Source organism: Plectropomus leopardus, chromosome 16 (genome assembly GCF_026936395.1).
Source record: "Plectropomus leopardus strain MGB_pleo_1.0 chromosome 16, ASM2693639v1, whole genome shotgun sequence".
NCBI lineage: Eukaryota > Metazoa > Chordata > Actinopteri > Perciformes > Serranidae > Plectropomus > Plectropomus leopardus.
The window spans coordinates 19,683,164-19,703,240 of NC_142191.1; the positions used below are offsets into that span (position 1 = coordinate 19,683,164).

At 38.8% G+C, this 20,077-nt stretch overlaps 1 protein-coding gene across 2 annotated transcripts in view; it reads left to right on the plus strand.

Moving 5' to 3' along the window:
- The window catches only part of lama2 (laminin, alpha 2), a 246,784-nt gene that overhangs the window by 177,663 nt on the left and 49,044 nt on the right, over nt 1–20,077 (plus strand). For both annotated transcript variants that reach the window (XM_088089255.1, XM_088089256.1), the window contains 6 exons: nt 2,268–2,379; nt 7,870–8,032; nt 13,166–13,244; nt 13,336–13,467; nt 15,795–15,911; nt 16,132–16,295. In XM_088089255.1, the coding sequence (XP_087945381.1) occupies nt 2,268–2,379; nt 7,870–8,032; nt 13,166–13,244; nt 13,336–13,467; nt 15,795–15,911; nt 16,132–16,295 (767 nt within the window). The remainder of the gene's footprint in view (nt 1–2,267; nt 2,380–7,869; nt 8,033–13,165; nt 13,245–13,335; nt 13,468–15,794; nt 15,912–16,131; nt 16,296–20,077) is intronic.

A 20,077-nucleotide genomic window follows, 5' to 3' on the forward strand; every position in this document is an offset into this window, starting at 1 on the left:
CCCACATTAGGAACCGCTGCTTCAATGTACAGTGGTGGGCAGGTTACTTTTGAAATGTGATAGATAACACATTTGTAGTTACCCATTAAAATTGTAATAAGAAATGTAACTATTTTAATTACTTCAACAAATTGATGTAACTTATTACATTTAATTGCTTTTCTTACAAATGTTTTAAACTGGGCAATACAGTCGAATAGTCCTAAAAATGTAAGTGTGTAAATGTTGCACTTTTACCAAACAAAATATATATGAAATTAACCCATTTGTAACCACCAATATTTTGATTAGTAACTAGTAGTAACACTTCAGTAATTGTAAGTGATTAAAATTACATTTATTTTGTAATTTAATCAGATGTAACTAGTTACTCCCCAATACTGTTACAACAAGCTTTCCATTACCTAAATAAATTAGAAAATTGTAAGAATATGCAAACAACACAAAAAATGTCTCTAACACATAGACAGATATCGATGGGGGATCCGTGACACACTTTACAACAGAAACCACTTCAGCAGTTAACAAAATATGACACCATACAGTGCCTGGAATAAACAGCAAGGGCCCATTAACCCCTCTGTTCCCTCTGCAAAACCTCTGGACCCCAGGTTTGATTGTGGAAATTTGATCAAATACACATTCATTTAGAAATATGCAACATGTAAAGAAAAAACTAATATTATGAAAGTCTCAAGCCTAGGTTTTGGCATAGATATCCTCTTCACAACATGGCTTCAAGAATAGGAAATCCAGCAGCTGCGTCGTCCACTAACCAGAGGGTCGGTGGTTTGATCCCCGGCTCCTCCAGTCAGTGTCCTTGGGCAAGATACTGAACCCCAAATTGCTGCCAATAGCTGCTCCATTGGTGTGTGAGTGTGAATGAATGTTTCAAAACTGAGTTTTTGGTGACACCTTATACAGTAGCCCTTGCCACTAGTGTATTAATGTGTGTGTGAATGGGTGAATGTGACTCATAGTGTAACAGTGCTTTGAGTGGCCAAACTGACCAGAAAAGCACTTTACAAATGCAGGTACTTTTATAATTTATACTGTAGAGTTTGCTTGTTTGCCCTCTTGTGTGCGTACTGGGAACCCACGTGTAATTTAGTAGTTGAACTCATCAGGGCTCATATCATGTCAGTTTATATTCATGCTGCATATTCCAAAACAAGTTTACAATTAAACCAGCACACACAAAAGGAAGATGGACATTTTAGGGTTCATGGATGGACATGAATGGAATAATAACAGAATAAGAAAGGATTTGCTTTGCGGTCAGGATTTGATCATAAATCAGGTACTTCCTTGCAGTGAAATGTTACAACAGAGGCTCTCAGGGGTCCCTTAGGCCCTCGGTTCTGTGTCCTGGTACCAATTTTGGGAATCCACGCCTGCTTGAAAGCATTTCAGATAAAGAATTTTAATGTTTTTACATCATACATATCCACCCCAAAGCATTTCCACGTCTCCCTTTTGTTTTTTAGTATACAATCTTTCAAGTAACAGTTATGTCTCCAAAAAGAGTTAACCAAAATAGAGAAGTGTGAGTGGAGGGGGTCTGCTGCCAAGTGGAGAAAAAATAACACTCACATTCGTGCTGTCAAGCTACACCCTTTTAGAGACTGGGGCCTTGACATTTGTTGACAGCGATGCTATCACCCACACCCCATCACACACACACTCACTCACACACACCAGCGAAAATGATATAGCATGGTCTTGTCAAATCACAACAATAATTACCTGCTCTTTCTTTCTCTCTTTCTCTGTATGTGTGTGTGTGTGTGTGTGTGTGTGTGTGTGTGTGTGTGTGTGTGTGTGTGTGTGTGTGTGTGTATCTGGTGTTTTCATGTCTGTCAAGGATTCATCCATCTCTCGTTTTCCGGGTCCTCTGTGTCTGTGTGTGTGTTAATGTGTGTTTTCTTTTTATGTCAATAATTCATCCATTTCTGTGTGTATATGGCAGCATGTGAGTGCACGTGTAGACAAGAAAAACAGAGCGTAACAGACTGAACTGCACACACGCACACGTGCAATAATATTGATTGTGTGTGTACTTGTTGCCGTCATCTTCTGTCATTCTTTTACATCTTCTGTAAGATCTCCGTCTTTTACACAGAAGTCAATATGTTTACTTATTCAACACTTGTTTATTATTATTTTATAACCTCTGTGTGTGTGTGTGTGTGTGTGTGTGTGTGTGTGTGTGTGTGTGTGTGTGTGTGTGTGTGTGTGTGTGTGTGTGTGTGTGTGTGTGTGTGTAGGCCACAAAGGTCTCTGCTGATGGAGAGCAGGTTGAGGATGATGCTGACAGGATTCATAAACGAGCTGAGGACCTGGAGCAGTTCATCAGGGATACACTCCTGGGAGCTCAAGGTAGCAAAAACGAACACCTCTTCTCCTCTATTAACTGCCTCCATATCCTGCCAACTGGGGTTTCTGGATTTATCTGTCTACTTTCTCACCAGTTTTATCCGTCATCCGAGTACATTGCATTATATTACATTGTATTAAATCTAAAGGAGCCATGTGGGAAATTTAGGTTATCACAGAGGACAGTGGGATAAAGATAATGATATGAAAATATGAAAAAAAAATAGATAAATTAAATGAATAATTATACAGACAAGAAATGTTGAAAAGCACCGATTAAGTACAGAGTACAATTAAGTAAATTTACCAGTACAGATTTTTTATTTATTCATATTTTAATCTCTGTAACCAGCACATCAGTAGTGGCCTTTACCCGGGGACTTTTGATGAAAATCAGCCTTCAACTATATCTGATACAATACAAGTGTTGTTCATTATCTCTGCTAAATTGGGGTTGCAAAGGAACCAGATTTTTGCGGTATGATAACCGTCTCAGGAAATATCAGGGTCTCAAAGGACACAGTATTACAAAGTTGTAATTATTGTTATCAGTCACAATGACCCTTAAAAGAATAAAGTGTAAGGTTTTCTTGGGTTCAAGCAGGCTTTATATCAGCTGAAACTGAAAGTCATTTCTTTAACCCTTCAACATCTGGACTGATCAATCAGTTTTCTTGTGCTGCATTCAAATGCCTTTTACCAGCATTTAAACCTCTGAAACCTCTCAAAAACACAGGAAAAAATAATGAGCTACCTAGTAAGAAATGTCCCATAAACTGCAAACTAACAAATAAAAGGAGACAAAGAAATGATCTAAACATTAGCTTTGGGGGATCATTATTTATTATTCGATATTACCAAAAAAGAAGGGAAAGATTTCCAGAGAACTACACTTAAAATGAATGAAGAGAAGACCGCTAGCTCATTAGATAAAAAAAAATCCTTGCTTACAGTATCACAATATATGATATTTTATTGAATCATGATATATATTGTATCGCCAGTTTCTTGCTAATAAGCAATTGTAAAATAAATACTATAAGAAAATTGTTGTTACTATCAAGACTAATGTCAGTGCTATCACCCAATATCAATAAAAAGAAGAGCCTGTGTTGTACCACCCGCTCTTTTTTTTGTAATTCTATTAGACTTACCTTTGAAAGAGAGGTATCTTCAAAGTGGGGCAGCAAAAACCTCTTCCTGCCTCCTTGTTAGCGCACTAATGGAAAACTTAGCTCAAACACAATGGCTTGTGGGCCGGCGGCCAGCTGCCGGCGCTCACTGCCAGCTGTTGGTGCAAACTATTGCCTGAACAATAAATGCAGATCCAGCAGGCTGCAGCATCACTAACCATGGTGATAAAGAGTCACCCACCAAGATAACAGGGTGCAGTTTGTTTGATTTTGTCAGCAGCCAGTTAGCAAGTAAAAGAGAGACTGCTCAAGCAAAATTTAGCATTAACTTAAATTCTTTATGCTTTTGTGTATGTGTGTGTTTTTTTTTGGGGGGGGGGGGTTGGGGTTTTTTTTCCACAAACCACATACATTAGATGTCTATCCACAGCTTCAGGTGTTAATGCTGCCTGACAGCTGGATGCTACAGTATGTTCCCACAGGTGTAAAACATTATCTAACGGGCAGAAGTTTTGTGGTTCAGTCCAGATGGAAGACTCGCTCTCTCTCTTCATGTGTAACTTGCAGACAGTGTTCACTTCAGCTTCGATATCTTTCTGCCAGTGCAGCTGCGGCATCTCCTCCCTCAGCCCCTGCATCAATGGCTGTGCGACCAGCTTGTGATGTGTTTTTTCTCCTGCGACATCACAGTCACAGCCCTTACATACGCTTCACTGAAAAAGGGTATCTCTGAATTCTAAAGGGGGTTTCGCCGCTTTGTGCTGTAATTCCAGGCCATCAGTGTCCTTCCATGTGGGAACTTATTTTGTCAGTGGACAAGAGCTGTGCAGACCTTATGTTCAAGCCGTCTTTTCACCATCCCGGTCCAGGAGTGCCACCTTGCAGGTCACTCTGACCGTTGGTGACAGGGTTGGTTGAGCTGTTCTTTGGTTGATGCCAAGGCTCACCACATTAAAAAAGGCACGGATCTTTCTTTTGCACAACCCCAGCTACACCCTCCTTTCTGTCCTCTGTCATCCACAAGCAGGGTGTCTGCAGGACATTAAAAATGTCTTCACTTCAATTTTTATAAAGCCCTAAAAGCATAACATGGTCATAAATATGAATTTGTGAGGTCTTAATTGCCACAAATATCAGATCTAATTTCATTTATTGGTCTTTTCTTTTGATTTCTTTTTTTCAAAAAGAGTCAAGCTTTTGTGTGTGAAAGTTCATATTTCTGACGTTATTAATCTTTAAACCTATGACTGAACCTAAAACTGTCCTTTACTTTATACTTGCACTTACCTGTTGGCAAAATGTAATTGACTTGACTTGCTCAAGTACTGTTACATTTCACCACTGTAACACCTACTGTATTAAAATGCAAAAGTAGACTTCTGATAATGTGACAAAAAGGAGTTTTTAACCAGTCTTAATTTCATACTCATGCGTCTTCATCAGACAGACGGACCCTGATCTGGCTTAGCTCTGGCAGGAGGCAGAGGGCTCCTCCTCTGGCCAGAAGCAAAGCTTCTCCTCGCTGTTCCGTCATTCCCCGCTTATGATGGTACCCTGTCTCTCTCCAGTGCCTTTTCTGCACTGTAGCACAACAAAAACGACATGTAGATAATGACGGCAGGAACAACATTACTAATGAGTGAGTGGTGGGGGAGTGGAGGTTTACCTAATATGTAAAGCCCCAAAACACCTGCTTTTTGATCGGTGGAAATGGTCGTTAAATATGAGGAGTCTAGTCTTTGTAAACTTCAATAATCTCTTTATCTGTTTTCAACTTTAAATCACTTGACCCTGGACGGCTTTAGTCGAATCCAATTAGGATTTAGCAGGTAAAAAATTACTTTTAAGTAACAACATTAAAGAAAAACAAGCTTCCTCTATGTAAAACTTTGCAGTTAAAATAATTAGTCATTTTGATTACCATTATGAAATTTTATGGCTTCTGGGATGAAACGAAAGTTACCAAACCAACGCTTTCTGACTGGCTGTGATGAAACTGTCCTCTCCTTGTTGTTGCTTCTGGCTCTCTGGCCCTCTGCCTAATCACAGTGTGATTTTGTGTGTGTGCGTGCGTGCGTACGTGCGTGCGTGCGTGTGTGTGTGTGTGTGTGTGTGTTTCTGAGAGAGGAAAAGAGAGTGTGCTGTGGCTCACTGTATGATTGAGAGTAGCAATTAGAGACTTAATTATTGGCTATCACAAACACACCACATACACAAACATTGATGCAGATGTGCACACACTCATATAACTGTGCACACACACAGTGCCATACACATACACACACATAATGAGCCAAGAAAATACTGTACACACTTTTCTGTGTGTGTGTGTGTGTGTGTGTGTGTGTGTGTGTGTGTGTGTGTGCGTGTGCGTGTGCGTGCCTGCCCATGTTTACCAGATACCATAATATGATTCCATCCACGTTTTAAGTGTTTAATTGGCTTTTAAATCCCACTATGTAATTATATGGCTGTGACACACATACACACTCACTCACACACAGACACACACAAACAAATGCAGTGTGCGCACACATGCAGTACAGCTGTTCATTAGCATGATGGCTTCAGTTTGGTCTTGGCTCTAATCACATCATGTTTACATTTCAAATGATAGGAAATGCTGCATTGCCACACACACACACACACACACACACACACACACCTACACACCTACGAAATCTCACACAGTCTTTCAAGTTTCAGCTTGCTTTAATCATATCACGTTTACATTTCAGATGAGAGAGGAACACACTCATCACTGCACGCACACAGCAGCCTGCTGCTTACACATGGAAATGCACAACGCACCTCTTTACCCTTGTCTGTTTTGCTCGTGCACAAACAGAAACACTCACACCCACTCCTCATTAAGTTCCAGCAGTTTTATTCAAATGAGCCTTGGAGTGTTTTAGTGCAGTTTCATCATTGATTGGTTTGAGATTTCACTGCCTTTAATTTGATAAAAGCAGGGCAAACATGAAGCCTGCCAAAATCACTGCTTTGAATGGTGTTAAAAGAGTTTATCTCTGTGTGTGTGTGTGTGTGTGTGTGTGTGTGTGTGTGTGTGTGTGTGTGTGCGTGCGCGCGCGTGCGTGTGTGCACGCGCACGCCTCTCAGCATGTGTCTGTGTTTAAATGAGTTAAGATCAAATGGTGTGATTTTGTCTGTCTTTCTGTTCGAGTCATAAAGCTGAGACATGACAGCAGAGACAGAATGTCCATCAGGGCTGTGCGATGTTTGTTTGTTAACTGTTGGTATAACTTTGTACAATATTACCGTACCTCTACATACTGTTCTACTATGTGTACAGATGATATGAATAAAATATACATATACAGTATAATCATCTCTTTTTAGGTTAGATTATTGATTTTTAATCAGGGGCTGTCCTAATGCATTTTTTTCTTTTTTTTCTTTTTTTTTAATTGAGTTAATCGTCAGCCTATAATCCTGTCATTACACAGCTGTATCGAGCTGACCTTTAAAACTAGAGTGATGACACTGATATCAACTAGAAGACTTAAGGATTATCAAGTGGTCCTAACCATGTCAGCAAGGGGGCTGATTAATGCTCCAAATTAGGCAAAACTTTGGGGATGTAAAAATAGCATTGTCAATTCACAGGGGTCTCTTGACCTCTGATCTCAAGATATCTGAATGAAAATGGGTTCTATGCATACCCATGAGTGTCCCCTTTACAGACATGCCCACTTTATATTAGTCCCATGCAATTTTTTTGCTGTCAGTTTGAAGACAATCAATTTAATTAAGACAATCTGGTGAGAATTGCTTCACCTTGTTAATATGGAATTCAAAACCTTTTTGAAATACAAAATAATGGAACTGTATACTTGTAATTAAAAAATTGGATTAATTGCTATTTACTATTAATATTCTACAGTTAATTCTGCTATTAAAAATTAACTCGTTTGACAGACTTATTTTCAATCAGCTCCATTCAAGTCCAAATTTTTGCTTTAGTTATTGAAACATGTTAGGCCTACTTTAGCTCAACATTTTAGTCCTATTGGTGGTATCGGTACTGGTATCCTAGTTTTTTAAATGATACCCAACCCAACTAAAAACCCCCTGTACACTACCTGCATATTACCAAACAGCAGACAGACAAAGTTAGGGACTACCAAGAAGAAAGTTGACTACCTAACAGCTAAAGACCCAAAACCTTTTCTCAGGTTAAAAAACAAAACAGTGTGAATATTCAACTTTTGGAATGGTTGGCTAACACATAAACCATAACAGCTTTATAAGGTGATAATACAGTACGTCAGGGCTGTGTGCTTGTTTTGAGGTCCCTCTGCCCCCTCACAGCAGTCTTTCTGTGCATCTGTGTGTCCAGACCTCCAGTCGAAGGCTGCTGACTTGAACCAGACTCTCTCGCGGAGAGATGGGACTCCAGACAAAAGCCTGAAGGAGATGAAGGAGGAGATCCAGGCCATGCTAGCCGAGATGAGAAAACGACAGCTGGAAGGGAAGAAGAGCATCGCCGAGGAGGAGATGGAGTATGGGCATACACAAACACACACACATGCACATACACAGGTCATGTATCTTTCTCCCACACACAAGAAAAAGATAGATTTTGAAAAAACTTTGCAAACAGAGCAGTCTTTGTCTCAGAGTGAGCACGCACACATTTCTTAGGAGACAAAAGGTGTAATTTTTTTGACAAAGTGAAAAATGTGACAAGAAAAGTGTTTGGAGACAGGATATGAGTGAACATCTTTGCTGTTGAGCACTTTATGTGGTGTTAATGTTTTGTGTTGAGGTTTTTGTTTGTTTGTTTGTTTGTTTGTTTGTTTCCTTTTTAAGTCTGGTTGGTTGATTTGACCAAAACCTTCATTCCTTTATTTGCATGGAACCGCACTTTTCTCTCACATGCATGTTTTTTTGTTATTTTTGTCTTCTTACTTTGTTTTACTTATACCTGCATGCTAATGCATTCACCTTGTGTGCCTGAGATTGCCTTAGCCCCTGCTGGGATTTAATCCCACTTTTCTGTCTTCTTTCCTGTAGTTCTGCGGGGTGTTTCCCCCCACTTTTTCTTTTGCTGAACTTGCACAATGAGAGAGAGAGAGAGAGAGAGAGAGAAAGGGGGACGAGAAAAGAGAAGAGAAATATGCATAAAATTCACCTTAATAAACCAATATGTAAAAAAAAAAACTTACCTGCATGCTACAGAAATTTATACTGTGTTTTGAGTCTGCAGCATTTTCACACCAAGAAAAATGACAAACTTATGAAAATGCTAGCTATTACCTTCATATATAAATATATACAATATGCATTTTTTAAAACAATTTGCAAATTTTTAGATCTGAAGATGTATTTTCCAGAAAGGTTCACACTGTGTTACCTCATATTGATGGTGTAACTAGGAATGCACTGCTTGTGAAATTCAGGGCCAACAGCAGTGCCACTGTTATTTTGTTGTTGTTGAATATTTTGTTTTTGTTGTTATTTATTCCCCCTTTGGGGCCAGGGAAACAAATAAATCTTCACCACAACAACAAAATAACTCTGAACTGTTAAAGTCACTCAGTCCTTCATTACACTACCTTTAAACGAGCCCAAGTTCAATCCCAGACATTTAATAAACAACCTTTAATGCAACCATACTTTCACATGGAAAACATCCTTTAAACAACTGACTCAAAATCCAGATAACTATATATATAATATATCTCAATTTCTTTTATAATATCTATTTTATATTGCTGTGAACACATCAACAAATTCCTGCTTCATAAAACTATTTATTCAATTTTCCTGTTAAAAACCGAATTTAACAAGATTGCATTGACACATCACAACATTATACTTTTACTTAGCCCAACACTAAGTTTTGGGTTTTTTTTGTAAAGATTAATTTTAGAGCTTTTTATGCCTTTATTGCATAGGACAGGTGAAGCTTGAAGCGGGTGCCCCGCTCTATCCCCTGAGCCACCAGGTGCCCCAGCCCAACACTAGGTTTGACAGGATAGAGCTTGAACACATAACTCAATGCAACACCAATCTGCTGTTAGTTGTTACCAACTAACTCTCCTCCTGCCAATTTTAACCCGGATTTGTTGTTTACGATGAAGTATTAGGATGGAAAAACAGGATAAGTCCCCTCATGTGTTCATAATGAGTTTACTTTGTCCTTTTCATCATGAAGTTGTCCTCATCCGAAACACATTGACTATTATCCCTGGGATATGGGACAACATTAGTATGGAGCTCTGCTTTTTAGCCGGTACACAACAGAAAAACATCAGCCACTGCCAACAGTGAATGTCATCAAACTTTGCCAATAGGCCAATATTTGCCAGGATAAAAGTTTAAAGACTCTGAAACTTGTTTGAAATCTATTTGATTTTCACATCATACTGACATTAATAGAAGTAAGTGGGTGCCCAGAGTGATAGAAAAAATGTAGCAACAACACAGAGGATTGATTGGTTAGCTGTGATGTAGAGTAAACATGATTTGTAGCAATGTCAAGAGGTTAAATCATGCAAGACTTCTTAGTCCTTTGCTCTTTGATTTCTTTCCATCTTTTTGTTGACACAGGAGTCATCAGGGTTAACACCTTCCACTGTGCAGATACTCGATTACTACTTATCCTAAAGCCACAACTTTCTGCTGATGTTTTAACAAAGTGTTTCGCACTGTTTTTGCATTCACTTTCTCCCTCTCAGGGCATTTGACGGAATTAGTAATCTACTCTTCATCCCTCTCTTCTCCTCCTCTCTCTGTTTCTCCCTCAACGGTAAATGTTGACTAGGTCGATGAGTTAATTAAAAGTACTGTATTGCTGCAGGGGTAGGAACAGAAAGAGGTGCACAAAGAAGGTGTAGTGAGAAGGAAAGCCACAGAGGAAAAGGAGAACAACTGACAGATGGACGGAGAGTTGTAATGGGAGAGTAAGGAAGACGAAAAGAAATCCCCACTGCCACTGGATGAATTGTCTGTCAGTCTGCGGTTGATTATTTGATTGAACCCTGAGGGGAGATTTCAACTAGAGCAGCAGAGAAAAACAAAAGCATCAACAAATGCTAAAAAGATGCTTCAGCAACATACACAAAGCTAGCACAGTTATATAACTTTTATTTTTACCATATTTCATCTATTTTCAGTAAGTCTGTAGTCTGAAAAGCTTTGTGTCATGCTGCAGATTTAACTTTTCATTCATGTCCTGTACTGTTTTATATTTTAATGTTGTAATAGTGACTTGGATAATAGCTAAACACCCCTCCCATTTGTTTTTACTTAGTTTTATACTGTTTTCTTCGTGCTATTCCCCAGAGGATTCATTAAAGTTTCATCAAACCCAAAAATTACCTTGCATGTATCCCCAAAACTGTGTGATTTTGTCCTCTGAGTGATGTCAACTGGAGGACACAAGAACCTTGTTGTCTTAATTAATGCTGAAGGTGAAAAATAAGGCTCATTAAGGGACGCTACGGTAAACATATGGTTATTAAACTGTTTTAAATACTTCCAAAGTGAGGAGGCTTTGTAAAAATGCATGTCAAAGCAAAGTATAATTAGAAAATTTGGATTGAACTAAAGGCTTTATTGCAAACCTTGATGGGCAGATCAAATGAAGCGAAGCCTGCAAGATAGTTCAGACAAGCAACTTGAGTCTGGCGCTACATTCACATAGTATACTTGTTTCCCGTCATCACAGTGATGATATAGTAAAGGACTGGATTATGCTAGCAAAAACCTAATACACAGCATGTCATCTGACCACGTCTAAACATTGTTTAAAAAGCCTGTTGTCACAGACAGGGGCGAGACATAATAATTGTTTATATACGGGGATAAGAGCGCAGATGTTCAGAAGTCATTCATTGTGTTTCACTCAGTTTGCATAAAGTGATAAAAATAGTTGTGTGACTAATAAAAAAGTGGGCTCAAACCCTACCAACTTTCTCACCTCCACACACCTAGCCAATTGCGGCACGAGGTGGGTGTGAATGTTTAATCAAGTTAAAGAAAATTGACTCGGCCTATCCAATTCTGACTTTTGAAATGTTGAGGGGAATGTTTTTTTCTGACTCTGTTTGACAATTTAACAAGCGTTTCTAATGGCGTGTACTGGGTCCTCGAAGGAATAATTCATCCCACAAATGATTGTTTGTATATCAGTTACTCCCAAAAAGACAGTAAAATAATTCAAAACATCTGTTTACAGACTCTCAGTATAATCCAAGTCTCATTTATCGAGTCATATGCTCAGTGCTTAACAGACAGCCCTTTCTGACCGGGAACTAAACTGAAAGTCAAATTTGCCTGTACTCTCTTCAAAGCCAGACCACTGAAAAAAACAGTCATTTTACATCCCTGAACATGAGAGCTGCTGGTCTGCCACTGCCTTAATCAGTGAGTTTGTTTGTGTAGTTGTGTAACTGATGAATCCGAACAAACTCTTTAAAACACCAAAGTCACAAACTAGCACAAAAAGGCAGCAGCAGAAAAGAAGCTCTTGTGTTTAGTGAGGTAAAATTACTGTTTTTGTTAATGGAGTCTGGCTTTGAAGAGAGCCTAGATACATTTCATTTCAGTTCAGTTTTAAATACTAAGGTTTTAGTGTAAATGCAGGGGGAAGTACTGAGCATATGACTGGATAAATGAGACTTAGGTTACACTGCATGAGCTATGTGAGAGTTTGTAAACTTTTAATATAGTTTTTCTGTTGTTAAATGCGCGCCCCTGTTACTTCAATTCATCAGGAGTTTTATCCATTTTGGTATTCTTTGTTCACCCTGAAGGCATGCAAGAAAAATAGCATTTTCTTCAGGAATTCAGCATATCACAGGGTGAGTCAGTGATATCCAGATGATCATTTGGTAGGTGAAGTGTTCCTTTAAGCCATTAGAGCTCTGCTTATTCCGCATGCTTGCTGCCATAATGCTTGCCTAAAGAAGGGAAATTATTCTGGTCACTCCCAGCTGTGCTTAACAAGGTATTTGTGGTCCTTGTGGGGAGAAATTAGGTCCTAGATGCAAAGTATCTACACCGTAAATACACACAAAGCTGTGAAGGATTTATGAAATACCCCTTAAACAACGAATGAAGACTGTTTGTAGTTTCCCTTTGTCTTGTCTGTGCATTATCAGTGCTGGGAATCTGTTGCATTATCATGGATGTTATAGTGCAAAGGTATGCCTTAGAATTTCTTCATCACACACAAACTGATATGGTACTTGTTTGCAATGATTACATTTTAGTTATCTTACAGAGTCTCGCTCCCTGGCTGTTTCACCTGTTGCTCTTATTGATATAGCACGCCATGCTGCAGTGTACACACCCGTCCACTTAGTCACATGCACACACATTAGTGTGACGATATTTGAAATGTTTTACGCTGCCACAATTTAATCCAATTTAGCCTGAGGGATCAATAGAAGAAAATCGGCAATTTCATTCTGACATTTCAGCATTCAGTCATATCGAGTGATTATTGTCTTCACATGAGCAGAGGCTCTGTTGCGCATTACAATAACTCTCCTCTCCTCTCAGAGTTCTTGCATTCACACATCCAACTCATTCCTATGTTCCACCTTTGTAAATTATGAATACGGCTGTGTTAAATGACCAAAATAGAAATGTAAATAATTGAATTCCCTTTCGTCTTCTTCCAGGCAAGCTGAGGAGTTGTATCAGAAGGTGAAGAGATTATTTGGTGACCCCCATCAGGCCACAGAAGACCTGAAAGCAGAGGTAATTATAACTTCTAATCTTTACTCCTTTGTCTTCGAGGTCCCTAAATTAATGACACGTTAACTTAATGCCTCCCCATCTGCTTCCCCAGATAAAAGAGAAACTTTCCGACCATGCAGGGAAGCTCCAGGACGCCCAGGATCTCCTCTACTCCGCCCAAGGAAAGACGAGGCAGGCTGGCTTACTCGCTGAACAAAACCAGGCTAACCTCACAGCCCTGGAGGTGCGGAAACTCACAAACTCATACACGCCCCACAAACACAATCAGAAAGCAATGTCCTTGAATGCAAAGTCATTTCTATATTCATGGTCACTGTTTTGAAATTACATGTAAAATGAACTGTTATTCAAGCGCACAAATTAAATTTGGTCATGTTGGTTTTTACTGTTGCAAGTAATGGATGAATAGGTAAAATATTGTTGAGCTAAAGAATGACACAAGCATAGACAATCGGCACTGTTGGATTCGACACATAACCCTGACACCAGTTTTTCAGATGAAACTAAATAAATTAGCAGATTTTGAACAAGAAGTGTGCCCTCTAGTGGAATAGGTGCCAGGTATTATTAAAATCAATGATCCAAAATTTTGGCCTTGCCTTCCTTAAATAAAAGAGGTCCTAAAACTCTTCTGCATCTGATTCTCGAATCTGATGCTCGCAGGCAGCACAGATTCCTAATAGAGCAAAACAACAAGCATTTATCAGGAAGATTATTATACATGTCCTAGAGGAAGCGTTCTGCAGTGATCCCACACACATACAGTGTACTCTTTATCTTTCTGTATATCTGTCTTTGTCTCTCCCTGACCCTGCAGTCTTTTCCGCTATAAACAAAAGCTTTACTCCGGGAAGAAAGTGGAATATGCACACTATACACACAGGGGTTGTACTGAGTTCATATGTTATTTAATTAAATCACTAATTGTGTGTCCCTCGCGCCCTCTAACTGCTTTTGTTATTTTCAATAGCAGAAAATCCTCTTTATCATAAGGAGGTTTTTGGAACTAATCAGTACAGAAAATAATAATCTTCCTGAGTGATTGCACAGTCTGTCAATATTGTGGGAACCACAGATTCAATTTAGATTTGACTTCAGCAAACTAGCCCAAAACACTCCAAAAGCCACACAGACTCTGACACAAAGTCCTCTATACTAATGCTGCGTATCCAAGTGTCCGTGCAGACCTCCATATAATCATTTTTATATTCAACTCAAGGATTGGTATGACCATACCGACAAATAAATCCAGTAGAAGAGCATCTTTGTCCATCAAATCTTGTGTGTGAAATGTTCGATCAACCAGTGATGTAGTGATTGCAGTTTTCTTGGCTGATTCCTATTTCTGATTTTTTTTTTAAAGTCTGACCTGTCGATTCTGATTTTGGCTAATAGAGATTTTCCTTTTTTGCTGAGAAATATAATTGACAGCATACACATATTTGGAACTCTTCCTTAAAAACATTGAAAAGTTCGGTTGGTATAGTAAATAATCCATGGATGATATCAAAGATGAGTGTCTAAATAACTGTTCATTAATGTCTGAGACAAAAAATTGTGTTCTCAGTGCTCAGACCTTTTCTCGGGTTTTGGGGGCTAGGCCAGATCACACTTGATTGACAGCTCCCTTTCAGCTCAAGTAACATTACCATTTTATTTTCCTTTCAAACTCTGGCATTAAAACATTTTGCTACCACAGAAAAAACTACCAAATCCATCAAATGACCTTTAATGGTAAGAAATCCAGCCAGAGTAACTAAAAAACTAGATTAGACCACTCAACACTTGTGTTTCTATTAAACCATACCTTCCACGATATATCTCCCGATTTGTTATAGCATTTTCCATTAATTTATTTAAAACAGTTATCATTAGCTTTTCTTTGTGAAACCTTAGCTTATTATTATTATTATTATTATCCCCTCCCTCAGTAGTCTGGTAATTATCTTGACTAATCGGCTAACAAGCAGACAAGGGTAGAGCACCCTTTTTGTGTTTCTGAGTTAAACCTCACGGACTAAGAAGATTAGTGTTGAAATTATAAGCATCTTCCATTCACTTAATGTTACGTGAAATGGTTAGCATTGGTTTTGCTATGCTAATTTTTTGAGCTTCTTTTCATCTCCATAATTAAAATTGATTTGGGTGGTATATGCCAGTTGGTTTAACGCAGATTCCAGTTCAGTCCATTTTGGCTGAAATGACTAATCAATTATTTGATTAACCGAAAATAATCTGCAGCTATTTTAATAATTGTTAAAATGGTCTTTAAGCTATTTTCCAGTTTTATGGGTGTTTTGATCTTTTTAGTCTCATGTCATAATCATTTTTAGATCTTTAGATTTTGTTTTGAGGCAATTTTGATGACATTTCCTGGAGTTTATGACATTTTTAGGGAATTTTTCACTATTACTTGATGTTTTATAGACTAAACAATGAATTTAGGAAATTAAAATAATCATGAGTTGCAGCCCTGCTATTCATACGCTGGTACATCAGAATCTTGTTTAGCTATTGACTCTGGTTTTGTTTTTGTGGGTTTTTTTTCAGAGGAAGCGCTCTGCAGTGAGCGGGGTGAGACAGGATGCACAGGAGGTCCTTGGAGAAGGTGAACGTCTGCTGGAAGAAGCAAACCAGCTTTCTGAGAACATCAACAAGGAGATAGAGGTACCAAAGTCAACCGAGTGGAAACCTGTTAACTCTTTAAAACGTTAGTCTGCTGGTGAATATTCTGCCTGACGGCATGAGAAAAGGGGAGTGTGTAAGAGTAGAAGGATATCCCTTTTTTCTGCTCTATTTCGTCTTTGACTCAAATATTATCTGTGGAATGAAATACTTAATTTCTACCTTAAAAAAATAGCAAGGATACTCTGTTTTCTATGTGTAGGACTTGGAGGAAATGGGAAGAGAGCTGGGACCCCTTCATGAACGACTGGATGATAGAGTAACTCACCTCACCGATGGTTTAAGTGACAGTGGCCTGGCCAATCACGTACATGATGCAGAGGAACACGCCAAGCAGCTGAACGAATCTGCTGCCATTTTGGATGGGTAATGAATATTTTAACACTAACACACTATAAATCACACGGTCTCTACAAAGGGCTGGAATTAGCAGATGTCTAAACAAATGCATTGTTGATTTACAAAAACTTAGCCCATGATAATTGTGATTATCAATTCATCATGTTTATTGTTTATCAAGTAATACTATTAAAAATCAGCTGATTATAGTTTATCAACTGATAAGATCAGTTTTTTTTTCTTTTTCATGTCTGTATTTTTTATTTTTTACCCGTGGTAGTAGGGACCAGTTGATCAAAAACAGCTTTAATCACTGTGGGCTCTGTGGAATTTGGCCCAGTGGCCCAGATCTTCACCTATGTTTTTTTTAAATGTATTTATTTATTGATTTTATTGTCACCAGTCAAGTGCAAAATGTGAATTGTGGGCTAATGACAAAAATGAAAAAATACTAAAACAGAAAAAAAAACAACCTAAGAGCAAACCTGTTCAAACCGTCATAAGTAAACTTATGTCGAACGAACACAAGGAAAACGACCACACCAGGCCCAGGATGACTGGGCTCTCGCACTTGCTGCCAATCCAGGTCCAAGCTGCACTGATGCAAGGAGCCTCCATGGGCCTTTCCAAAACCAGACAACACCCACTCCCACTCCACCTTGGAGTGTGTCTCTGTAGTCACCTTCGCAGCTGAGTGAAGCACCCTCCATCATGCTGTAGGGTAAAAATACAGCGGCAAGCTTTGGGACAAACTTCCCTCACTGCGGTGGAGTAACGGAGATGTCGTTATATTTGGTAACCATGCAGAAAAATAAATCTTCCCCTTATTTAATGTTTGCCATATGTATTTGTATAACTTTAATTTGATCTGTGCTGCTGTTTACTGGAAGTTTGGTAGCCTGTGTCATTTATTTTTTTAATAATAGGCTGTCTTACCTAAAGCAGCTTAAAGTCACCCAGAATTTTATTTTTACTGAGCATCTTAATGACAAACAAAATAATGGCATGGCACATGGTCAGTAAGTCGGCATTGGTGTTGGAGGGTTTTATAACCCACTTCCACTCCCTGCTAGTTGGTTTGGGATGGCATGTAATGTGGTGGACACTCCAGGTGAATGCAGAAACAGCTCTGAAGTGTGTAGGGAGAGGGTGTAGGGGGTGGTTTGCGAATGGCCCTAACTCTGGCTTTTATACTGGAAGCCTCTCCTATGAGACAAACCACAGTATGTTGAAATCAATCAACCAACATATGCAGTCTTCACATACAAAAGCATTTCTGTACACATCAACACATTGATTTTTCTATCCTGACACAGAAATAGCATGACTGCATATATATATATATATATATATTTAGGGCTACTACAAGAGCGTTTTTGCCCTACCAATCGCCGAAGTGTGCGAGTGAACATGCCGTGCAGCATATTTTTGCTCACACAAAGCATGGCATAGCCTGGCTCATTTTGTGCATATGTAGCGTTGTGGTATAAGTAGGCAGAAGAAGAGGGAGCAAGACAAACTTACTTTTTGACGTCTCAATGAGCATTGTTTTATCACAAAACACAGTTTGCCTCACACAGGGAAATTATGAAATTGTTCACCCAAAAAAAAATCCCAACAAACTGACTGAAATAATAAATTGGCAAGCTTGAGCCATTAAATAACAATGGATAAAATAAAAATAACAAAAATAGGTCTGCATAGTCCCTCAAGCTGGCAGCGGCATGCGCACAAGATCTTTGGATTGGCTTTCAGAGTTTTGATTGTAAAAAATCATCATTCTTGCAAGTCCTACAACAACAAATAAAAATGGTATGATTCACACACTAAAAGTGAATTAAGCCTTGACTGACTTGCAGTAACTGTAGGCCTACTTTATGTTACACTGGGGCAGCCAGGAATGTATGCCAGTATTTTCTGTTTTTTTGTCAGTGGTGAAACATAGTAAAATAATCTCTTGAGAACTCTAATTCTGTAAAATTAGTGGAAACGATTTTGTAGGTGGCTTGACCAGCCCTCTTCACGAGTTCCTAAAACTTTTTTCCTGTTTTGGATTTGACGGTGTAAGAAATACCCCTCTGTACTGCTTACATATGGTACATTCTGGGGCCCCCTCCCCAATAAAGTGCTTTGGACTTTCCCATTTCTGGTTTGGCCGTTAGACCAAGAACCTCCACACGGAGGAGACACGGAATGAGTTGAACCCACGGATGTGTTAAAGTGAAGTCTTCATGAGGCAGAAAAAGCTCTTTTTCCGGGTATAGAAATGCGTGAAACACTTGGATCTATTGGCCCAAATAGCACGCGTAGTAGAAATTAAAGGCAGCACAACGCGGCCGAGCAGGTAACTTCCGCCGGCGGAGCGACCGACTTCCTGATTTGCGCCTCGGCTAGCTTGAATGGCGGTCCAAAAAAATTAAACTTGCGGCTCTTTTAGACTTAAAGAAATGATATCGAACTGGATGGTTTACAGCTAGACACGGGTAGAAGACGTTTCGCGGGGGTGTTGACGCTCAAAAAAATGATTTACTGACAGTCGTGTCTTACTCCATGTTAGTCTACGGGGCCAGTGTGCATCAGGCGAATCAAACGGTGTAATTCCACTTTCGGCCACTATGTCAATTTTGCATGAACGCATGGCGCACTTCCTGGGGGCTTGGTTGAACCAAACACTTGGAAATAATATTTCAGAACAGGGCGGTGGAGTTAAATTATGTGTTTCATTATGGTATCTCTTGCAACTGGTTGAGTATTTTGACGGGATTATTACTAAGATGTGTTGCATGGTAAACTGAAATTACCTGTTAGCTAACACTAGCTTACTATGCTGACCCGACAGCTAATGCTACAGCTAACACTTAAAGTCTAATACCACCTAACCCTGGGGAGGTAGTGCAAAAATGAAGTTAGCACATCACAACACAAGTAGCAACAATCATATTAGCTGGCAAAATGGATTTAAAATAAAATGTTTTTTTGCTGTGTTTAGATTTTATGTTCATCCTACTTTGAACCCCTAATGTTTGTTTTCCCACTTTTTAAATGTCCTTTTGGGCTGAATAACCTTCCTGTTTTTACTACAAAGCACTTTGTGTTGCATTTCTTGTATGAAAGGTGCTCTATACTTAATACATATACAAAAAAGTTTATAATAATACTGATCATAATTATATAAATTACCAGACACCAGGCATGGGACAACCCCATGACAGGCTCCTGAATGTGTTATTGGCAAATATCATTTGATTGATAATGATCGCCAAAAAAAAAAATAAAACCCAAAACAAAAGACAAGGATTCCATAATTAAGATAATTATTGTTTTTGTTACCCCAGAAACAAAACCAGAAATTTGATTGACGAACAAAACAAACTGACAATCTTTGAGTTCAGAAAACATTTATGGTAATAAAGTTAAATGTTGGGTCTCAGGCAGTCCTGCATTCAGGTTTTCATTACATAAAGAGGGCCGATTATGCTTTTTCTTCTTTCTGTCATATATTTACAATGTTACCATGTTGGATGTTTATATTAAATGTGGCCAAAGTTACAAATAATGAAGTATATGTATGTCAATACCAGTAATCCCAGTGAGGAAAAATCCCAGGCTGCAAATTACTCCGAATACTCTGTTTCTAGTGTTTTAAGTTTATTTTCTACTTTGGAAACAAGTTAACATCAAGTTGTGATGGATTTCTTGATATGCTGATCTACCCCAGGCATGTTACTGCAAATGTTAGCATGATATACACAGCTACATGAAGTTACATACTAATGTAAGGGAAAGTGAACTTGGTTGCCAATTTTCTC